This window comes from Haliotis rubra, unplaced genomic scaffold (assembly GCF_003918875.1).
Source record: "Haliotis rubra isolate DU_JTF1 unplaced genomic scaffold, ASM391887v1 Scf546, whole genome shotgun sequence".
In the NCBI taxonomy this organism is placed as follows: domain Eukaryota; kingdom Metazoa; phylum Mollusca; class Gastropoda; order Lepetellida; family Haliotidae; genus Haliotis; species Haliotis rubra.
The window spans coordinates 426,380-448,882 of record NW_025767242.1 but is presented as its reverse complement, the minus strand read 5'-3'; the positions used below and the strand labels follow the sequence as shown (position 1 = coordinate 448,882).

Here is a 22,503-nt window from a genome sequence, read left to right as displayed (position 1 = left end):
CATCATGGAATTACTTTTACTCAGTTATAATTTCTCATAAATATATCCTGAGGTTAAAATATACTTAATTAGTTGTCGTGAGAATGACAGCATCATAACAAACGATAAAAGGGTTGTCGTGGATATAACAGACATATATACACGACATCGTCTTGTCGTGTATATAAGAGTGTTATATACACGACATCGTCTTGTCGTGTATATAAGAGCATTATATACACGACGTCGGGTACATAGCCACAGCCCCTGGAGGGGCCAACAAGTTGGATAAATATTAGGAGACATCTGATTGGCCGGTCTAGTGTTGATTTAGCCAATCAACAAGCACCTCTCATTGCCTTGCCTGCTACAGCTCTAAACATGGACGATCGAGGCAGATTTTTGACTGACATTTGTGATTATCGCAATATGTCTGGTCACTGAAGGCACCGTAGAAAGATATCAGCAGGTAGGTTAACATTGAAACAGTCTATTTCGAATGAAAAACTATGACCAAGGCACGAATGAGCGTTTTGATCAGGGCCGAAAGTCTTACAACCCATTGTTTCCCCTGCAATTTATGCAGCTTAAGTGCACTACGTCTCCTAATTTCGTGACAGTACATGAAATATCCCTCGCTTCCCCTCTTTTTGACGATTTCATATATTTGATGTTTCCTTAGGTATGTCTGATAGGTTCTGAACGCGAACATGATAAATTCACATATTTGTAGAGAATAGCATGAGGTGTTTCAAAATAATTTTCTTATGAATTCTTACGAGAATGCTGACGATGTTCCGGTGATTGATTCAAGTAAATAAGATCTTCTGACGTAGTTTATGAATGTTGTCCTCTTTAAGAAGATGAAACAATATGATGACTACAAGAAACTGTGTATTCTAACATATACTGGTTTAATACAGCATGATAGTCAGTGTTTTGATTCATAAAAAATTGAAGTGTTGATCAATTGTATTGACTTTATGACCAAAATAAAAAATACACTTAAATTAAACTATCAATAACTCCATTCACTGACAGAAATAATGCTAAATTAAAGTACTGATTTCTGGCAAAACATTGTGTATTAATGGCTATTAGTGTCTATCACTGTATCAGTCTGAAGTAACTAATTGGACCACTAATTGAATTAACTATGGGAATTTAATTGTTGTGAGCTATGTAGAGGGGATTTAAGCTGAACAGTGTTGGCCCCCCCTACTGCTTACCTGGCCTGAGGGTGTTAAGTTTGTATTAAATTGGTTCTACTTGACTTACCAAACACACTAGAATTGCATCATTTTTACCAGTATTGCCTGTTCATGTTCTTTATATGTTTATTTTACTATTGGTTAACTCAAAGGCTCTCTAATTTGTCAGGGTTCAAAACTTTAAAAAGTTCTGACTGATAATCATTTTCGAAATTGGAGAGATTCCAAAACATATTCATGAACATGATGAAAAGGCCATTATTAAAATATGTATAAAGAGCTACTTGGAGCCATGCTTAATATTATCACATGGTAATTACTGTCTCACCTATGGATATGTCTTTAGAGCTTGAGTACTTCTAGTCACAGTTTACCAGTAAACACTGGGATATGATCAAATTATTATTAGAGAAGAGAGTATATAGTAATGCAGTTGGTGATGAAATGTTTAGTTGGAATGTTCTAATTTGTCAAATGTTTCAAATCATTTGCTGATGCTTACTATCATGATAATCTTAACACTGTTACATTCAAATATGGTTTGAAGCCCATATCAGTTAAATTGGTGAATAGTGTTGAAAGTGTAAGAATATGCTCCATTTTAGCCTTATCTCTATCACTGTTGTGTAATTTGTCTTGAATTATGTCCCTTCTTGCTGAAAATTGAACACTGTAATCAAGATTTTTATGGTATGAGGTTTTACCTGTTTAATGAGTACTAATCTATGAAGAAAAACAAACCATGTTCGGAGTTCCTGAATTTAGCCAATCCTGTTGATGCCATTTGATTCTAAGTGTGACTGATTTTAGGTCAAAATATCACCACACTAGAATTGATGTCATGGCTCAAGACTGTTGACATCATTTGAGTGGTGGTCATAATCACAGCATTTTTTAAAGGGCAGTCAACAGATTTAAAAAAGAAATGGTTAAAAAGAAATTATTACACTTGGAAGTGTGTCATGCTGATTTTGTAAGAGTTCATGTATACACTCATTCTTATTTGAGAAGTACTCTAATATTTGACATTTGTTTACATATATTGTAATGATCACTGTGTACCTATGACACAAACTCAGGTCATGTAAAGGGAATAGTTTTAGTTCTTCCATTCAACATCAGCATGATCAGAGTTAACTCATTTTTGCCAGTTGTCTTCTGGAGAAAAATACAAGATTACGGAAATTTTTGCAAGGCCTCAAGGTACATTTTGCCGTCATTTGGGAATATTGTTGCATTAAAGTTCAAATGCTGCTTGACATGCTGAAATAGATATTCTTATGATTCTTAGTGTATTTGCCATGTTAAAGTAGGACTGGGGTCCAAACTTACAACACAGCTACCAAACCCACTTTAACTGACCCCACCTATGTGCTCGTGGTGGGTGGGCGGTGTGGGGTAGCCTAGTGGTTAAAGTGTTTGCTTGTCAAGCCGAAGGCCTGGGTTCAATTCCCCACATGGGTACAATGTGTGAAGCCCTTTTCTGTTTTCCCCCGCTGTGATGTTGCTGGAAAATTGCTAAAAGTGGCGTAAAACCATACTCGCTTGTGGTATGTCTGAAATGAAAATGTGCCCATTTGGAAATTGGCCTGGCAAAAACTGTTTGCATTCATGTATCAAACAAATTTATGCATTCCTTTTTCTTTCAGTGCAACATTTCAGTACAGGTGCTTGGGTCTTCACAAGCAAGATACTAAAATGTCCCATTGAAAGAATAAAGAAATCCATTAGTCAGCACTGTATTCTTTTATACCATAGATCCTGTTACAGTTTTTACTTTAATTTCATTGCAGTGAAGTTGTCGAAATGATGGAAAAAAAAATACGACTGAAGACAGTCAATGAACACATCACATGTAGTTTGTGTACAGGGTATCTGATTGATGCCACGACAATCACAGAATGTCTTCATACATGTAAGTATATCATCAAGTAACACTTTATTTTGTAAGTAATTATGAATGGCATTGCCTTGTAACGTTTTGTAACTGCCCCTACAAATCTAACCCGTTAGAACATTTGCTGCATAAATGTGTGCATCAGATGTGCATTTAATGCAGTTTAACAGATTAAGTGTGATCAAGAAATTTTTGATCTTCCTAAAATGTTTCACTGAGCAATAATGTTGGCTTAAATCAAAGGGGGCATGATTGGCCAAGTCATTTAAGGTGCTGTTTTTCATTGTTCAGTGTTGCACCCCTTGTTCAGACCAGAAACCTGGTTTGACCACGCCTATGCTCTTGTGTTTTACCAATGTAGAGAAAGTCTGAGATCTGCTTCACTGTGGGCATTCCCTAACTTAAAGCTGACCAGGAATACTGTTCAAAATGGCATGAACAATCACTCACTAGAGCATGTACAAATTACTTTTATATGTAATCGCTTGTGAAGAAGGATATAGGTCCCAGGTACGCCATTCTTGGAGGGGGAGTAGACTGACATGGGGATTATGTTTTAATCATTAATGCCATTGATTGTTGCTAATACTTTTAGTCACGAGTTCGCCTTGTTTAGATTCATACAGCTGTAATATTGCTGACACAGCAGAACTCACTCACCTGTAAACTGAGTATTTTGACTTCCTTTTGAAATTTCCAACAAGTCAATGACTACAAAATATGATTTGTCAGCCCTGGCTATAATACAGTCAATGTGATTGTTCCAGTTTGCAAGAGCTGCTTGGTGCGGTACCTGGAGGAGAACAACACCTGCCCAGACTGCAGGCTTGTCATCCACCAGAGCTATCCACTCAACTATATCAGGTAAATATGGTCATTTATATCACGTATCCAGCAGTGGTGTAACAATATAGCAATACAGTAAAGTATCATGATATGAGGTCTTCAGTGCAATACGCATGGCTTTGACAATTGTATTGTAGCTCTATATCAAACACTAGCTGATCTGGTCCGGCTATAGCTATGTTATAAATGTTACACACAGGTGTGACTGTTGTATTGTAGCTCACACTATCAACCACTCACTCACTCTGGTCAAGGTAATTATGTCATACACGTTACACACAGCTGTGTGCATTATATAGTAGCTCACACTATCCACCACTGGCTCGTCTGGTCAAGGTAATTATGTCACACATGTTACACACAGCTTTGAGGTTATATAGTAGCTCACGCTATCAACCACTGACTCGTCTGGTCTAGGTAAATATGTCACACATTGCACACAGCTTTGAGGTTATATAGTAGCTTACGCTATCAACCACTGGCTCGTCTGGTCGAGGTAATTATGTCACACATGTTACACACAGCTTTGAGGGTTATATAATAGCTCACGCTATCAACCACTGACTCGTCTGGTCGAGGTAATTATGTCACACACATTAGACTCAGCTTTGAGGGTTATATAGTAGCTCACGCTATCAACCACTGGCTCGTCTGGTCAAGGTTATTATGTCACACACATTGCACACAGCTTTGAGGGTTATATAGTAGCTCACGCTATCAACCACTGGCTCGTCTGGTCAAGGTAATTATGTCACCCACATTGCACACAGCTTTGAGGGTTATATAGTAGCTCACGCTATCAACCACTGGCTCGTCTGGTCAAGGTAATTATGTCACACACGTTTCACACAGCTTTGAGGGTTATATAGTATCTCACACTATCAACCACTGGCTCATCTGGTTGAGGTAATTATGTCACACACATTGCACACAGCTTTGAGGGTTATATAGTAGCTCACGCTATCAACCACTGGCTCGTCTGGTCAAGGTAATTATGTCATTCACGTTACACACAGCTGTGTGCATTATATAGTAGCTCACGCTATCCACCACTGGCTCGTCTGGTCAAGGTAAATATGTCACACATGTTACACACAGCTTTGAGGGTTATATAGTAGCTCACACTATCAACCACTGGCTCGTCTGGTCGAGGTAATTATGTCACACGTTACACACAGCTTTGAGGGGTATATAGTAGCTCACGCTATCAACCACTGACTCGTCTGGTCTAGGTAAATATGTCACACATTGCACACAGCTATGAGGTTATATAAGTAGCCCACACTATCAACCACTGGCTCGTCTGGTCGAGGTAATTATGTCACACACGTTACACACAGCTTTGAGGGTTATATAGTAGCTCACACTATCAACCACTGGCTAGTCTGGTTGAGGTAATTATGTCACACACATTGCACACAGCTTTGAGGGTTATATAGTAGCTCACACTATCAACCACTGGCTCGTCTGGTTGAGGTAATTATGTCACACACATTGCACACAGCTTTGAGGGTTATATAGTAGCTCACGCTATCAACCACTGACTCGTCTGGTCGAGGTAATTACGTCACATACGTTACACTTAGGGTTATATATTAGCTCACCCTATCAACCACTGGCTTGTCTGGTCAAGGTACATCTATGTCACACACGTTACACACAGCTGTGTGTGTTATTTAGTAGTTCACACTATCAACCGCTGGCTCTTCTGGTCGAGGTAATTATGTCACACATGTTACACTCAGCTATGAGTGTTATATATTAGCTCACGCTGTCAACCACTGGCTCGTCTGGTCAAGGTACATCTATGTCACACACGTTACACACAGCTGTGTGCATTGTATTATAGCTCACACTTTCAACCACTGAAGGTACACATATTATACAGTTCTCACACTTGTAGATGGCTCAGTCTGACATCATTTACCCATCTTTTCTACATTTCACATGACTAGTACAAACTCGGGGGCTATGTTGATCGCTTTCACCAAGAAAAGAATGTGTTCAAATTTCAGCTTCGACAGAACGATGCAGGACATTGTGTACAAGCTGGTCCCAAACCTTCAAGAGAGTAAGTTCACATAATTTGACGTTTTATATCTGTGTACCTTTTGTGACATATTTACATCGTTATTACAGGAGTTCCACCCTACACAGTGGTTGCATGACAAAGGATATGCATAATTTCTACTTACAGATTCAGTGTATCATGGTGTACCAAGTACATGTATATGAAGCCTCATTTTGACGACCTGTTGGTTTCTGACGGAGAATAGGTGTCAAACTTTGTGTAGAAGGCATGTCTTCCTGGGAGTACATTGTTTAGTTTAGCCTTGTATGTGTCTCAGGGAGTTGAGAATCTCTGATGAGTTTGTTCGGTTTTCAGAGGAGATGAAGAGACAGCAAGACTTTTACAAGAAGATAGGGAAGGTCCCTCCTAACTCTACACCAGGTAATCCTACTTTCGTAACTGAAGCTGTGAAGCCCATTTCTGGTGTCCCCCGCCGTGATATTGCTGGAATATTGCTGAAAGCGCCGTAAAACTAAACTCAGTTAGCCAACCGTAACTGAAGCAATTGAGAAAAAGTACTTGTCCTCCTATTTGGAATAGATCAGTTGATGTTTTTAAGATTGGATTCATTGTGCACAGTAACCCCCAAAATTGTGTTGGGTTACCAAAAATGATAGATGGGTACACTGATTCCACTCTCACTCACTCACTCACTTTCTGACTGTATTATAGAATGACATTCACTGACTTACACTTAAAGAGTAAGAGATGTAGATGGATTTATTTTGAAGCATCTGTATTTCAGTGTCACTTCAGGGTTTAAAATGAATATACTAGTAATTCTCCTATTATTTGGCTACTATCTCACTCACTCACTAACTCATTTCCATTTTTTTATGGCAACTGAGGTCATTTGTGAGAACAAACATTGATTTCTTACTACCTGTTTTGGAACTTCCAGCAGGAAATTGTGAAGAAAACCAAGAACCTGAGAAGAGTCAGACCCTGCCGCCACCAGACGAGGACCAGGACTGTCACCGTAGTGACGAGCAGGTGAACATTTGCCTGGAGTGTAAGGGCAACCACATGAAGAATCTGAAGAGGAAGTACATCCGCATTTCATCCCAGGCCACCGTCACTCATCTCAAGAAGTTCATAGCGCTCAAAGTCTACCATGCACGGGAGAGATACAAGGATGTAAGTGGATATTCAATCTTCCTGTTCACGAGGGGGTTGGGTAGCCGAGTTGTTAAAGCCAGGGTGTGAAACTCCCATAAAATTCCGCCAGACCACAGGGCTGGTTAGATGTAAAACTTGCCAGCCCTGACCAAAACTTACCTGCCCACAAAATGTCTTCATATACATGTCTAAATTTTAACCCGACCGTCAGGCAGGTGAATTTGAGAATCTGTCAGTCCGTGTTGAAAATATCCAATCCCAGATGGTCGGGAAGGCAGGCAGGTATTTCGAACGCTGTAAAAGCATTTGCTCATCACTACTTCCACAAGGGTACAATGTATAAAGTTCATTTCTGGTATCCCTTGCTGACAAAATACTTGAATATGGCTAACAGGTGCAAAGAAATTATCATAGTCACTGGTGGTTAAAGCTATGGATTGTCCAATCTCTGAATGGATTTTGTACAGTGTGTGAAACACATTTCGAGTCCACACAGTGAAAGCCGTACTCACTGGAATTTGCATACTAAAGAGTATTATTACTCAGAGACACCAACGATTATTATTTGGGCCAAATCATTACATTCTTTTTCAGAAGAAGTCCTCCTTGGAGTACATATAAGCATTAAAATGTCCATTTTAAAACCTATGACAGTTGTAACTATATTTTAATTCAAATAACTACAAAACAAAAAACGCATTTTTGTCTTGTGAGACCACCCCTACATGACCCCTCAGGGCCCCCTACAGGCAAGAGCAGGTAACTCTAGCCGTCAACCTCGCACCTCACTTTTCATGCTGTCGTTCATTACAAAAGATGTGTGTGTGTGTTCATCAAAGTTTTGCTACTTCTACCTACTGATATGAGTGGTAAAGAGTCACCTGCTGTATGTATGGTTCCTTTTCTTCCGCACGGGTGCTAGATGGAATTTATAGGCTGAACTTTTCATTCATAAATAGTTGTAACTTTGCCAGTCGGGTTCCCATTTCCAGCCATATGGCAGGCAAGATCGGGTGGCTTACATTCTTTCCTTGTTGTGTGGCGCTTGGCGTTCACAAAACTAGGACGGTTGTATATATGTTTACCATTAGCTAGGCTTGCCTAATTAATTTCGCTTTCAGTGAATTTAAGGTAAGTCGGAGTTGATCATTTAAGCATTACGTTGTATTTGCTGTATATTACGCTATATATGTAAACACAGGCAGCTTGCATTTTCTCCACTTGTTCATGTATACATGTTAAGTTGGTTAAATTGCTTTAGCTTTTGGCAAATTTTTATCGCCCGTGCGTTTTCTCTTTGCTATTGCTTGTGTACTTACAGATGCGTACATATGTTTGCTGTACAACAGCTACCATTACCTGGTTCTGTTTGTCACAGTTTCGGCCTTGCCTTTCTTGCGGCACTCTAAACTTACTGGCCCCAGATACTCACGAAGTTTGCCTTCGCTGTCTTGCGGAAGAGCCTCACGTTGATCGGGGGGGTGAGAAATGTCAAGCTTTCTCTCCCAGGGCTATCAAGCGTCGGTCTGCCGACTTGTTGTTTTACACCAATCTGCTGCAGGCGGGTGGGGACATATGGGCTAAGGACCTACCCTCCAAATCCTCTAAGGGCAAAAGAGTTCTTCCTCTTCGGCTGTTAATGGGGGGGATAAGCAGGCCAAGACGATGGAGAAACACCCTTCTCCCCCTATCCCCTCTACATCTGCACAATCCGATTCTGCATCTGTTGCACCATTAACGTTAACAGATTTGTCCTCCATATTGCAGCAGCAGATGACTTCGGTTCACTCACTTATCTCGGAGGGGGGGTGGGGTAGCCTAATGGTTAAAGCGTTGGCTCGTCACGCCGAATGTGTGAATCCCATTTCTGGTGTCCCCAGCCGTGATGTTGCTGGAATATTGCTAAAAGCGGCGTAAAAACCAAACTCAGTCAGTCAGTCAGACTTATCTTGGATGCGATATCCGGTCTCCGACAGGAGATCGGTATCCATTCGGGGGTTAGTGGCGCTCCGGGGTCAGGCACCCCCTCCGGCTTAGGCTTGGGGCGGGTTCTGCCTCCAAGCTAATCGGTTCCGGTGACGGCCTCTCTGTTGGTGCAGTTGTGTCTGACCCGAGCCTCAGCTCCGGTACCGTCCAGCTCACTGGTGCCGGTCCTTCAGGTCTCGTACCGTTGGCAACCGGAACCCAAGCTGTGGGTACTCGAGTGCCGGCGTTGCGGTTACCTCGGTGCCTTTCAGTTTTCAGGGGAATCCTGTTACGGCAGGCACTTCCCTGGGTCCTCAGCGACTAGGTTCGGCCTCGAGCCTAGGGTCGGTCGAGCCAGGCACCTCGGCTCTTCTTGATCCGTTGTCCTTGTCTGTGGATCCTGCTTCCGTGACTTTGGAGGTGACTCTTGATACCGAGAGGAGCTGGAGGAGGAAGCCATGGAGGAGGATGGCGGTTGGGAACAGTCGTGGGAAGGTAGCTTCTCTCGCTTGGCCCGTCTCTGCGGCAGGTATGTGATCGTATCGCTACTGTTTTGCCGCAGGTGGTCGTCCGGCCACAGTAGTTACACTGCCAACCGCCGGGATTCATTGCCTGTTACCCGACGTCCCTGTCGGCGGCCGACTAACTCTGTTCCTTCGGGAGTGGGAGAGAGTCCTGTCCACGCTCAGGGATGGCTATATGCCGCAGTGGAAGCGAGGCCCTCCTCCTCTCTCCGGGATTCGTTGCACTTCAGTGCGGACTTCTCAGGAGATGGCGGATATACTCCGTGCCGAGGTCCTGTCGTTGCTGGACAAGGCAGCCATCGAGGTGGTTCCGACGGGCCAGGAAAATCTGGGGTTTTACTCCACTTATTTCCTGGTTACCAAGAAGGACGGAGGTTTCAGACCCATTCTAAATCTAAAGGGTCTGAACGACATGATTGAGGTGCCGTCTTTCAAGATGGAGACACTGCGCTCAGTGATCTCGTCGGTAGAGGCAGAGGATTGGCTCCGTCAATCGATCTCAAAGACGCATACCTCCATGTCCCGATGCACCCCAAGTTCAGGAAATACCTCCTGTTTTCCTTCGACGGGAAGTGCTATCAGTTTCGTGTGCTCCCCTTCGGCATCTCCACGGCGCCAAGGGTGTTCACAAAACTCATGCTGGTGCCAGCTCAAGTTGCCAGGGTACAGGGCAACTTTTGTTACCCGTACCTGGACGACTGGCTTCTCAGAGCACTCGCCACCCACTTGAGTCGGGATTCCACACAGACAGTGATGGATACTCTCACCAAGTTGGGTTGGATTATCAACCTCAAGAAATCAGAACTGGTTCCGACCCAGGATCTAGTTTTCTTGGGAGCGAGATTCGAGACACAGCAGGGATTAGTCTCTCTGTCTCGGGGCCACATTGCCAAAGTCCAGAGGATTGTTTTACAATTCCTTCAGTCCCCCAGGGCCTCAGCTCGAACATGGCTTCAGTTGCTAGGCAACATGGCGGCGACAGTGGACATAGTTTGGCGTGCACGTCTGAGGATGCGACTGGTTCAGCAAGCGTTAGCGCAGCTGTGGTCTCACTCGGAGAGCTACAAGACGATTCTAGTAACTCCGGAGTGGCTTATTCCTCACTTGCGGTGGTGGACCGACACTGGGAATCTATCCAGGGGTATACCACAGACAACGTTCATCCGTCATTACCAGTTGGACAAACACTCTCGTGAACGTGCTCAATTTGGCCAGACGGTTCTCCGCAGTGGACAGAGTAGCACATCTCAAGCCGATTTAGCTTTCCAGATGATGTACTCTGTTTTACACTCAGTGTCGGGTTTATTCCTTCCCCCTTTTAATCGGTGAAGGTATCTGGTGGTGGTTTTTATTCCTGTTCTACTTTGGTATATCAGTGCCTTACTTTTTACTCTCCATTTTCCCACGCTTGGCTAGCTGTGTGCTATGGACAGTAGTTTGTTTTGGTGAGTTCCCCGTATCTATGCACCTCCAACCTTTAGGTTGGTAGTTAGGGTTTATTACTGGGGGTGTGACACCGATAAGCCAATCGGCATATAGGCTTTGACAATCCGGGTCCTAACCCTAGCCATGCCCCCGCCTTGATTGACATTGGCGGTCAGGTGACTAGGTAAGTGTAATTTTCTATTTCTGTGCGGTTGTAGATTGTTACTTCGATTGGATCACTTTGTCAGACAGAATACCACTTCCAGCTTAATTGTCTTTGGGAGTCTGTCTTATGCTTATATGTACCCCAAGGAGGACTTCTTCTGAAAAATAATTATACAAACCTGTAGAGGTTATGAATTCTTTGAAGAAAGTCCTCCTTGGGGTACGGCCACCCGCCTCCCCTCATTCTGTCTGATCCGTTCAGCATGAAAAGTGAGGTGCGAGGTTAATTGCTAGAGTTACCTGCTCTTGCCTGTAGGGGGGCCTGAGGGGTCCTGTAGGGGTGGTCTCACAAGACAAAAACGTGTTTTTTGTTTTGTAAATATTTTCATTAAATTATAGTTACAACTGTCGTAGGTTTTAAAATGGACATTTTAATGCTTATATGTACCCCAAGGAGGACTTTCTTCGAAGAATTAATAACCTCTACAGGTTTGTATAAATATTATGTTATAAACAAATTTCTGTCAATACAATAAGTAGTCATGTTTAATATTTGGGGAGAAAATCATCACTGGCCATGAATCATGTACATGTTTGTTTGTATGCTATTTGATAGAGATAATAATCTCTTGTTTAAGCTTCTGATTGGAAGAGGGGCGGCGGGGTAACCTAGCGTTGGCTCGTCACGCCGAATACCCGGGTTCGATTCCCCACATGGGCACAATGTGTTAAGCCAATTTCTTGTGTCCCCCGCCGTGATATTGCTGGAATATTGCTAAAAGCGGCGTAAAACTAAACTCAGTCAGTCTGATTGGAAGAAAGATTTTCTGGATTTGTAGAGTTAAAAAGAAGTGAAAGAACTAAATTTGAAAGATTATTTATTTTCATCAAAACAATACCGTCACTTGTACTAGTAGTGAAGTAATTATTACTAATTGTTTTTTGTTTTGTTTTTTATATTTACAATAGCTAATTCATACCCAAATTTGGGGTTGGCATCTCTTAATGACATTTACATATTATTTATCCATATAATACCCCCTCCTGTCCTCTCTCATGTCTCTCTCCATTCTTCCAACCTTCAATCCTCTCCATCTCTGTCCTCAATCGTTTTACTTCGTTGTACTCTCACTGTCCTCCGAATAGCAAGTATTTATTAGTTTCTTTCCCAAATTATGAAATGTCCTGCACTTCAGTTCATCGGATGATGCTGGTAATTATTTTTAGATAAGTGTATGAGGATAGTTTGACTTTAACAACTTCTTTATTACAGGTTGATATACTGTGCAATGAAGAATTACTTGGAAAAGATCACACATTAAAATTTGTATCAGTCACGAGATGGAGATCAAAAGTAAGTGAATTTATTACACACCATAGGAGGTACACTCCCTTCAGACAACTGCACTTCAGTTCATCGGATGTTATCCACACTAGGCTGTTAGGGGGCGATAGGGTAGCCTAGTGGTTAAAGCATTCGCTCATCATGCCGAAGACCCAGGTTCGATTCCCCACATGGGTACAGTGTGTGAAGCCCATTTCTGGTGTCCCCCTGCTGTGATATTGCTGGAATATTGCTAAAACCGGCATAAAACCAAACTAACTCACTCACTCACTCACTCAGGCGGCTGTTAGTACCAGCTGCTTGATACCTCAATATTTACAGGGTTAAAGTGTTGCTGAGTATAACGTTAAACAACAAACAAACATTATTTATTCACTATATCTTAGTTCTAATTACTTTGAAAGTCTGCCATGGTACCACAGTGAAGTGGATGTGGCTGAGTAGCCTAGTGGTTGAAGTGTTCACTCATCACGTTGAAGACCCAGGTTTGATCCCCACATGGGTGTAAAGCCCATTTGTATTGCCCTCCACTGTGATCTTGTTGAAAAATTGCTAATTGCAGCGTTAAACCTTACGACTGTAAACGTGTGTCAGGGTACCTTCTTGAAGTAGATCACTAGTCATTATTATGATTTACTCAACACTGGTTTGTCAGGTCCAAGCTAGATTAACCAGTGAAGATCAGGGCTAGAATTGGTCTTCAGTAACCCAGGCTTGTCGTAAGAGGCGAGTAACGGGATCAGGAGGTCAGTCTCGCTGACCTGGTAGAAATATGTCATTGTATCCCAATTGTGTAGATAAATGCTCATGCTGTTGATCACTGGATTGTCTGGTCCCGACTGGATTATTTACAGACCTCCGCCATATAGCTGGAATATTGCTGAGTGCGGCGTGAAATAACAAACAAAATATACACATCTTTAGAATTATGTTGAAGAACCACCTTGAATATATTTACATCTGTCTGCTCTGTCGTTTGCATTATTTGGCATTATTAAAACTAATCTCACTCACTCACTCACACTCCCCAAGGCTAGATTATTTACGATAAATAAATAATAGATTGATAATAGTGATAATTATCACTGTCATTTTGCTGGAAAATTGTATGGCATTAAACCACAAACAAGCCTATCTTATTCCTAATGTGTCAATTTGCAATGTGTGTGTTCCAGGATGCCCCCCTCACTCTACATTACCGACAGAGGATGACGGAGTTATGACTATGCGACTGGGAGGAACGGCCTCACGTTTGACCTGCAGCGAACTTGGCGGCTGATCCTACAAACTGGGGTGTTTCTTCCAGGGTTGCAAAGACTATAGCTTTATCACATCATTTCCTGACTCAATAAGTAAAACAAGGCTGGCTTCCAGAAAGGGGAGTGCAGCCTCACTGGTCCTAATGTTCCCGTCATTCAACCATCAACTCTCAACTGAGGAGGAGATTCGTGGAAAATATCTTTCTCTGGATTGTGAGGGGTACACTTTGCTGGCTCAGCATTCAGCTGAACTTGAACTCATGGAAGGGTGTGATTTGTGAGGCCAATGTTTTAGGCTTCTGACAGTATTACTCATGAAATGCTGCAAAGCTGGGTAAAGCTTCTCTACCCACCTTATTCTGACAAAAGGAAGTTTTTAGACTATTAGTATTTTCCCTCTTATCAAATGGAATAGTTATTTTCACATATTTTTGGGTCATTACACATACAAGGTGAAGTAAGGCAACAACATTCTTGGCTGATCCTGAAGTGGTCTGTCAAAATTATCTCCCTTGATTTAGATCAGAACTGAACTTAGTGCTCTCCCCTTGGTCCATAAAACCTCATCTGGTCGGTGAATCCATCCACAAGCAACATCAAACAGGGTTGTTGATCTGGGTTTAGCGGTCATTGTTAACCCTTTTAATCAAATATCAAAGAGGAAGCTTTTCATTTCTCCTGTCTGGGTACCGAGAGGATCATCGTTGTGAGGGGTGACTAGATGGAAGAGATCAGGGAATCATTTTGGCCAATGCGGCCATTTCATTTAACCATGACAGTATCACTGTTGACAATTCCATAAAGACATCAGCCTGGCAGATATGGACATCAGTGGCTGTGGCACTCTGATCATTGGGTCAGTGTGGCCTACAACAACATGTCTGATTGTGATCTCGTGATATGCTGGACACATAATGGTGAGCAAACAGAACCAAAATGAATCAGTGAATATTGTGCCAGTGTAGATAGTTGTATTGACATTGTTTGCTCAGACTTCATATTTCTGTGAGGGTGGCTGTTCAGAGGAAGGACCATATTGTGTAAAGAAGAACCTTGTTTACCTAGATCCTCCTTAGAGGAAACCACAGAGTGAACACCAGCCTAAAGAGTATTCACATTTACATTTTCAGTAAGTACTGCCCAGGTACAATTCAAACAATATAAGCAGTTATTAATGTTTAATAGCTTCGGAAGCCTACAGGCACCAATCACAAACACATTGATTAGGGAACTAAAAAAATTTTCAACAATATATTTTGCATTTTTAATTAGATACTCATAAGATTATCGTAACTCCCATTCTTTAACATACACTTATGATGGTCATAGCTCTAAGATTATCGTAACTCCCATTCTTTAACATAGACTTATGACAGTCATAATGCTAAGATTGTCGTAACTCCCATTCTTTAATATAGACTTATGACAGTCATAGCTAAAGATTATCGTAACTCCCATTCTTTAACATGGACTTGTGACACTCATAGCTCTAAGATTATCGTAACTCCCATTCTTAACATAGACTATGACAGTCATAGCGCTAAGATTATCGTAACTCCCATTCTTTAATATAGACTTATGACAGTCATAATGCTAAGATTATCGTAACTCCCATTCTTTAACATGGACTTATGACACTTCATAGCTCTAAGATTATCGTAACTCCCATTCTTTAATATAGACTTATGACAGTCATAATGCTAAGATTATCGTAACTCCCATTCTTTAATATAGACTTATGACAGTCATAACGCTAAGATTATCATAACTCCCATTCTTTAATATAGACTTATGACAGTCATAATGCTAAGATTATCGTAACTCCAATTCTTTTATATAGACTTATGACAGTCATATGCTAAAAGATTATCATAACTCCCATTCTTTAATATAGACTTATGACAGTCATAATGCTAAGATTATCGTAACTCCCATTCTTTAATATAGACTTATGACACTCATAGCTCTAAGATTATCGTAACTCACATTCTTTAATATAGACTTATGACAGTCATAATGCTAAGATTATTGTAACTCCAGTTCTTTAACATAGACTTATGACACTCATAGCTCTAAGATTATCGTAACTCCCATTCTTTAACATACACTTATGACAGTCATAACACTAAGATTATTGTAACTCCCATTCTTTAATATAGACTTATGACAATCATAGCGCTAAGATTATCGTAACTCCCATTCTTAACATGGACTTCTGACACTCATAGCTCTAAGATTATCGTAACTCCCATTCTTTAATATAGACTTAAGACAGTCATAATGCTAAGATTATCGTAACTCCCATTCTTTAATATAGACTTACGACAGTCGTAGTGCTAAGATTATCGTAACTCCCATTCTTTAATCTGGATCCATGCACAGTGTCAAGGTTCTTCTTTACCAAGTGGTCATGGTTTACACAGCTGGTGACATAAATGAATCAGTCAGTGCCATCATGTTTTGGTATATAATAATAGGCTATGGAAGTACTGTGAACTTTGTGGTGTTAACAGTTTGTGTGTGATGGTGTTCTATGGAAGCCTACTAGGTGGAGGTATCACAGGTCAGCGGACACATCCACCTGTCAAAGGAGCATGTCACACTGAAATAACAGACCAGGAGGTGGTTCAAAATACTGCGCCACTTTGCAGCAAGTTTACATAGGTCACCATGACCTAGATGGATGACAACTGGACAAATAAGAGTCACAGGCTATGAACAGAACGCCAGTGTTGTACAGCAATCCAAGGGATATATCATATCTACGCTCAACCATTGCCAAGACAGTCGAACACATAGTCCTAAAAACAGTCATTAGTCATATATCATTGTCTGTGTCATATCTATCAAGTCAACCAGTAGGATCCTTTTCACAAGAATCAGTCGTCTATGGCATGTCATTCATGTATGTCAATTTACATTAATCCTCATAACTTTTCTATGTTAAAAATATAGAGAATCTCAACCGAGTGTCTTTTGATATCAAATATATCACCACGAGTTGATAAAGTAACAAATATCCGAGGCTTGCCGAGGATATTTTAGCTTTCATCAACGAGTGTTGATATATTTGATATCAGAAGACACGAGGGTGAGATTCTATTTATCATCAAAAATCACTCTTCATTAGTTTTCAATGAAAAATGTACATCTCTGAACACAGTACTGCCGTTAGATTTGCAGTGCAGCGATGTCATAACATTGTGACGTCAACAAGTTCATGACGTCTTAGCATTGTCAGGGCATTGTACAAAATCTACTGTCAAAACGATATCGTCTGATCTCACACAAGCGATATCTTCTGTGGAACACAGTTTTGGATGATAAATCTTATGTCCAGGGTCTGATTGTATCAAACCTTATTCACTAATGGATGCATTAAACTCTTTAGGTTCAATAACATCTAATGGGCTGTCTTGAAACTTATCATTACCTGATGAATTAAGTGTAAAATGTGTCATCAGATTTGGGTAATCCCGTATGATGTTCTCACAAATCTTTTTTAGCAACTAAGCACTTTTCCTTCCTGAAATCGGTGAAAGTTTTTATGAACTCAGGTACTTTAAATGTTTTCAGGTACAAAGCCCAATGTTCTTTTATTAGATACCAGCAAATGCAAGGGATTGGAAGACATTATTAGGCATGTTAATGTGTGAATGGTGTTATTAAGAGTTTGATATGACCAGGTTTAATGGCACATGCATTAATTTAGGCTAAATGATAAGTAATGGGTCATTTAAGTTGGAAACAACTGGGTCTGGTTGTTAGGCCTGAAAACATCATTCAGTCTTTTTGGCAGACTCGTACAATGCAGAGGGTGTTCTTACTTTCAGGAGGGGTGGCCTAGTGGTTAAAGCGTTGGCTTGTCACGCCGAGATACCGGTTCGATTCCCCACATGGGCACAATGTGTGAAGCCCATTTCTGGTGTCCCCGCCCGTGATATTGCTGGAATATTGCTAAAAGCGGCGTAAAACTAAAACTCAGTCAGTCAGTCAGTCAGTCTTACTTTCAGGTAGCTTGTCAATGTAATGACAGATTAAGTAGTGGTAAGCATACTCAGGGCACTAATGAGTTGTCAGTGGCATTAATTATCGTTGCACTTATTTATGTGTTAGATGCGTGATACGTCGGAACTGACAGTGTATGGTTCATGGTAGTTCCAGGCAATGGCATTAATATACTCATGGAAACAAATAAGGGAACACATGAAAGTACAAGTGTTCCTTGATTCTTTTCCAGGTTTCTTCACAAGGTATGTACTGCACTGTGAGTGAAATTCTGGAAACAAAGGAACACTTGTACTTTCATGTGTTCCCTTATTTGTTTCTATGAGTATATGTGCACAGGTGGCCCAGTTGTGTTGAGGTGCCAGAATTGTCTGTGGAGAGTTAGTCCTTTGGGCTTGAATCCCTGATCACACTGATTATGTTTCTAGGTTTGTCAACACAACACCTGCTCTAATCATGATAACAGTTTTCACAAAAAGATTTTGAATGATATATACTATGATCCTGAATTTGTTGTCAATTTAATCTAGTCTGTTAGGTTTACCTTATGCTTCAGATGACACTGCTTGATTTTTTCAATTCTCTTAAATAGTTTTGCTTGTCAAACATGTTAAAGGCATTATACCAATTCAACTTACATGATTAGCATTTACAGTCCACTACTGACAACGTTTGTAACTCAAGTGCAATTTGGTTTAGCATTATTTCATGTCTCATGTTGATTACTTTACCTCTGTATTATATTATTGCAATTAATGAGAGGAAATCCAAATGTGCTTCCGCAGTAGTATCCGTCTAGAACAACATTGTACTGAAAATGTGGTCAGGTAAGGTCCAAAACAAAACTGTGTATTTAACTGTAAACAGAAGCCCCTGAGTCAGCTCTTTTTTCATACGACACTTTGGCTTTGTCCCCATCCCAATATTGTCTTGATTTTATGCAAGAAGAGTAAATTTTATTAGCTCCACTATAGATAAAATACTGTCATTATCTTAATTTGAAAGCAAGCTTCTTGGACATTCTGCAGATTTCTGTTTTTAAAAGAAAAAGTCGACATCCCAACCTTCCTTTCCTACGTTTTGTTTGCTGAAATAGGAAACCCATATTTCTTTTGCCTAATTTATTGCTATTGTTATGGTATTTGTGATTGTTATTTATGAAACCTGTAGTACCTAGATATTATGCACCCATAAAGATCTGGGTTATTGTTGGTTCTCAGCAACCAATGCTTGTCATAAGAGGCGACCAACAGGATCAGGTGGTTAGACTCACTGCCTGGTTGATGTATGTCATCGAATCCCACTAGCAGTTGCCAGGAATATAGTACTTTACAGTTGCCAAGTTACCAAGTTGTTATGATTGGTAATTACAGTGTTCACAAATGGTGTTTCAAAGTAACAGGACATTGGGTCCTGTAAGTTTCAGATGTCTGTCTGACCCATTGAAAATTCACAGGACCCATAGAATAAAATTAATCTCACATTTCAGATATAGCATTTCTTATAATTGGCATTGAAATTATTAACAAACATAAGATTTATAAACAGCAATAAACAGCAAACAACTGTCACATGTCACATATAACAACTTCAGTCAGTCATTGTGAAATATACAGTTGGGACACTGGGGCTGGTGGGTTGTAGACTTCTATCGGACCGTTGGGGAATCTACCGGATTTGTCAGAGAGTCAGATGCTATTCGTGAACACTGAATTATAGATGTTTCACATTGAATGCTTACCTAATTTCATTCAAGTCAGATTCGATGTGTGTCTGTGTAAAGATATGTTAGATCTAGGGCAGAATGACAGATAATCACCATGGAGACTTCGAAACTGTTTATGTGAGTGGTCAGAGTATTCAAAGCTGCACATCTGATATTTGTTGTTTCAAAAAGGTTTTTCGGCAGCAGGTTTGAAAGAAGAATGATATAAAAATTGTACATAATTTCATTTATGCTGCCATGGTATCTTCACAATGTTGTTTTCTTTACTTGTTATTTGTTCGAACCAAAATTTCCAAACTGTGGACAATAACTCGACTGACAACAGTAAACTGAGGAAATACTGACATCTGATTGGCTGAAAAACCCTGCAGGTTTCATTTTGATTACATGGTCAAATTGCTCAATCTTCACCTACTGGCACCTCCTTTAAAGGGTACTTCAGATCCTGTCAGAAAGAGGTATAGGTTCTGACTTTGATGAGACTGAATGGCTTAATATTGCGGTTTTCATCTGTTCAGAGATACAAAATTCTCTGTATCATATCAAACATCTTATGTAAGACATTGTTCCTTGTACACTCGGATCATGGTTCATCCCTTCCATGGAACATTTAGTGTGTGATACCATGCTAAGTTTCAATTTGTATATTTATACCATCACAAGGCTGCTGTATATATAGAAATACATTCTCATTATTCACACAGACAAAAATCTCAATCTTCCATGTCATGTCAGTGGTCATTCACTAGAGCAAGGTACCACAATAGCCCTGGACTGTACGATAACGCTTGCTGCAAAACAGACCTACCATTATCTTTGGCAATGACTTGAAGAAAAGGAAAACCTTGTAAAAATATTTGCTTTTTGTTGCAGCCCAGGCCAATTTGTCTTGGTCTGGAAAATGTTTGATATTTGTTTGAGCACAGACCATGTCATCTTTTTAGCTTTTTCTTGGTCACTATCAAGGTTGATGAGGTAGCATAGCAGATATGTTGTGGCTTTTCATATGAAAGACAGGTTCAATTCCACACAAATGGACAATGCATAAAACTTTATCTTGATGGCAATCAGTTTGGAATAAAGTCAAACGCTGCTAGTTTGAATTCCAGTGAACCAGAGAAATGGTTTGACTTATTGAGGGTTCTTATTGTCATAGAATCAGCTTCTCTGTTGAAGATGTTGCATTAAATGTGTCATGTTTCACTTTATACAAAATCTAAACTGTGTTAAGCTGACTGTGTTAAAACAATGATCTTAACTTATCAGGCTTACAACCTTTATAGCGCTACTATCCATGTGTAGAATGAGATCCTTAACAAGAGGTCATTGTCCAAGAAAATCCAGATGTTATGAGTCATTTAGCACACTGAAATTAACCAATGAAATTCCTGTGTTTGTCATCCATGGTGTGTATCCTTGAGGAGAGAGACATGCATCCAGGTCCAGGGTTATTGTGTTTGTTTTGAACATGTTACAGTTGACTCCAGGTTGATCTGTTCCATATGGTGAGCTGTATGTCCAGGCTGACCAAGTTATGTTTGTGAATTTGATAAAAGGATACTTGTGTGTATTGTGTAGTATTTATGTGAAAAATGGCATTTGAACAAATTGATACAATCATTACCTCAAAATATAGGTTTGAATGTTTTGATAGAGGGAATCTTTTAAATACAAGAAGTGTTGAATAGTGGAGTTTATATAGAGTCTTAAGAACTTTGAAACTTTGTAAGATGTAATTGTTGCTACATGGATTACATTTTGACGAAGTTGTCATTTTGTTGTCATTCAAAGAACAAATTTTGGGGAGTAGATTTGTCAAAACCCTTTTATGTGCTTTTAAGTGATTTCCAAAGATCATTAAATATCATCTAATAATAGAAATTAAATCTTTAAATGCTTCCTGAACCTATTCTGTGAACTGTATATTTCAACTCTTGAGATTGGCATTACTTGAAACAAAACAACATTCATTAATTTTTTTTATAAATTTCGAACTTCTTGAAAAGTTGTTAGGAAAGTGTTACAATTTGTTTTACTCAGATTGGAAACATGCTGGAGATGAAGCTGATGATTTTAATATTGTGGAACTACTGCAAATACAGTCAGGTGCCATTTACATTGGACACGTTCCAACAAACGATACTGACAGCCTTTTAATAAGTTGTGGTCTCATACCATGACCCATGTGTGAGTGATTGTATCATATTCTTTTCTAATATTAGTTTGTATATTTTGTACAAAGAAATGCATTAGATGTACATTATGATTTGAACAGTGCTCTATATGATATGCTTCAAGTATGTATTTGTTTATATGTATTTTACTGATTTTGTCCTGTTGTGAGGAAGGAAGAAACAAATTGTATTCTGAGACAAAGGTTTTAATCTACTTATAAGACCCTCTTTCAGTGTCTGAACAGCTAGAATTATCTGCATTTGCAGAGTGTTCTCATGAATGTTTTTATTACATTGTTGCTTGGAGAATATATGCTGCATTTTAAGTAACACCAAATCAAGAGCTTTGTATTCAGCCTGTCAAACAGTTTTTGTTCAATTCAGTTCGGTTATGTCTTCAAGAATCTGAAACCTCCAATACTGATTGGTACACAAATAGCCAATCAGATGCAAAGCAGAGAACTGTGTTCTCCAATCAGACATTTTTTTCAAGTGATGATCTGTTTGAATTTATCTTCTTTTGAATGAGGTCGCCAGAAGCACCAGCTTTCTCAATGCCAAATGATATTCACTAATTAGTGTTTATACTGTCATGTGGTTAGTCGGGTGGTCAAAGAAACAGGAATCATCTTGACCAATGCTGTCCCTTCATCAGTGCCCTGTTTGTCTTCTTTCACCTTTGACCTCATTGACCCTCGGTTGTTTGAATACCTTGTATGTTCGACGCTGGCAGGACATGTTGAGTGCATTCTCGGTCCTGGTATTACTCCAAACAATGAAGTCAAATGT

At 40.1% G+C, this 22,503-nt stretch overlaps 1 protein-coding gene and 1 long non-coding RNA gene across 2 annotated transcripts; both read left to right on the top strand.

Annotated features, from left to right (window-relative positions):
• The first annotated feature begins 345 nt into the window (after positions 1–345).
• On the top strand, positions 346–15,079 carry LOC124253600 (polycomb group RING finger protein 3-like). The gene is made up of 8 exons (XM_046687407.1): positions 346–448; positions 2,984–3,105; positions 3,855–3,951; positions 5,949–6,004; positions 6,320–6,385; positions 6,906–7,141; positions 12,476–12,556; positions 13,723–15,079. Exons 2-8 carry the CDS (start codon positions 2,997–2,999, stop codon positions 13,768–13,770), a joined length of 693 nt encoding a protein of 230 aa, XP_046543363.1. The 5' UTR covers positions 346–448; positions 2,984–2,996; the 3' UTR covers positions 13,771–15,079.
• A 1,982-nt stretch (positions 15,080–17,061) lies between these two features.
• LOC124253601 lies at positions 17,062–22,051 on the top strand. Its single transcript, XR_006892244.1, has 2 exons — positions 17,062–19,188; positions 19,503–22,051. It is a non-coding gene; the product is annotated as an uncharacterized LOC124253601 (long non-coding RNA).
• The last annotated feature ends 452 nt before the right edge of the window (positions 22,052–22,503 follow it).

Coding starts and splice junctions, on each gene's coding strand:
- LOC124253600 (XM_046687407.1), top strand. CDS start 2,997: ATGATGGAAAAAAAAATACGACTGAAGACAGTCAATGAACACATCACA. Junction 3,106..3,854: donor CACAGAATGTCTTCATACAT/GTAAGTATATCA, acceptor TGATTGTTCCAG/TTTGCAAGAGCTGCTTGGTG. Junction 6,386..6,905: donor CCCTCCTAACTCTACACCAG/GTAATCCTACTT, acceptor TGGAACTTCCAG/CAGGAAATTGTGAAGAAAAC.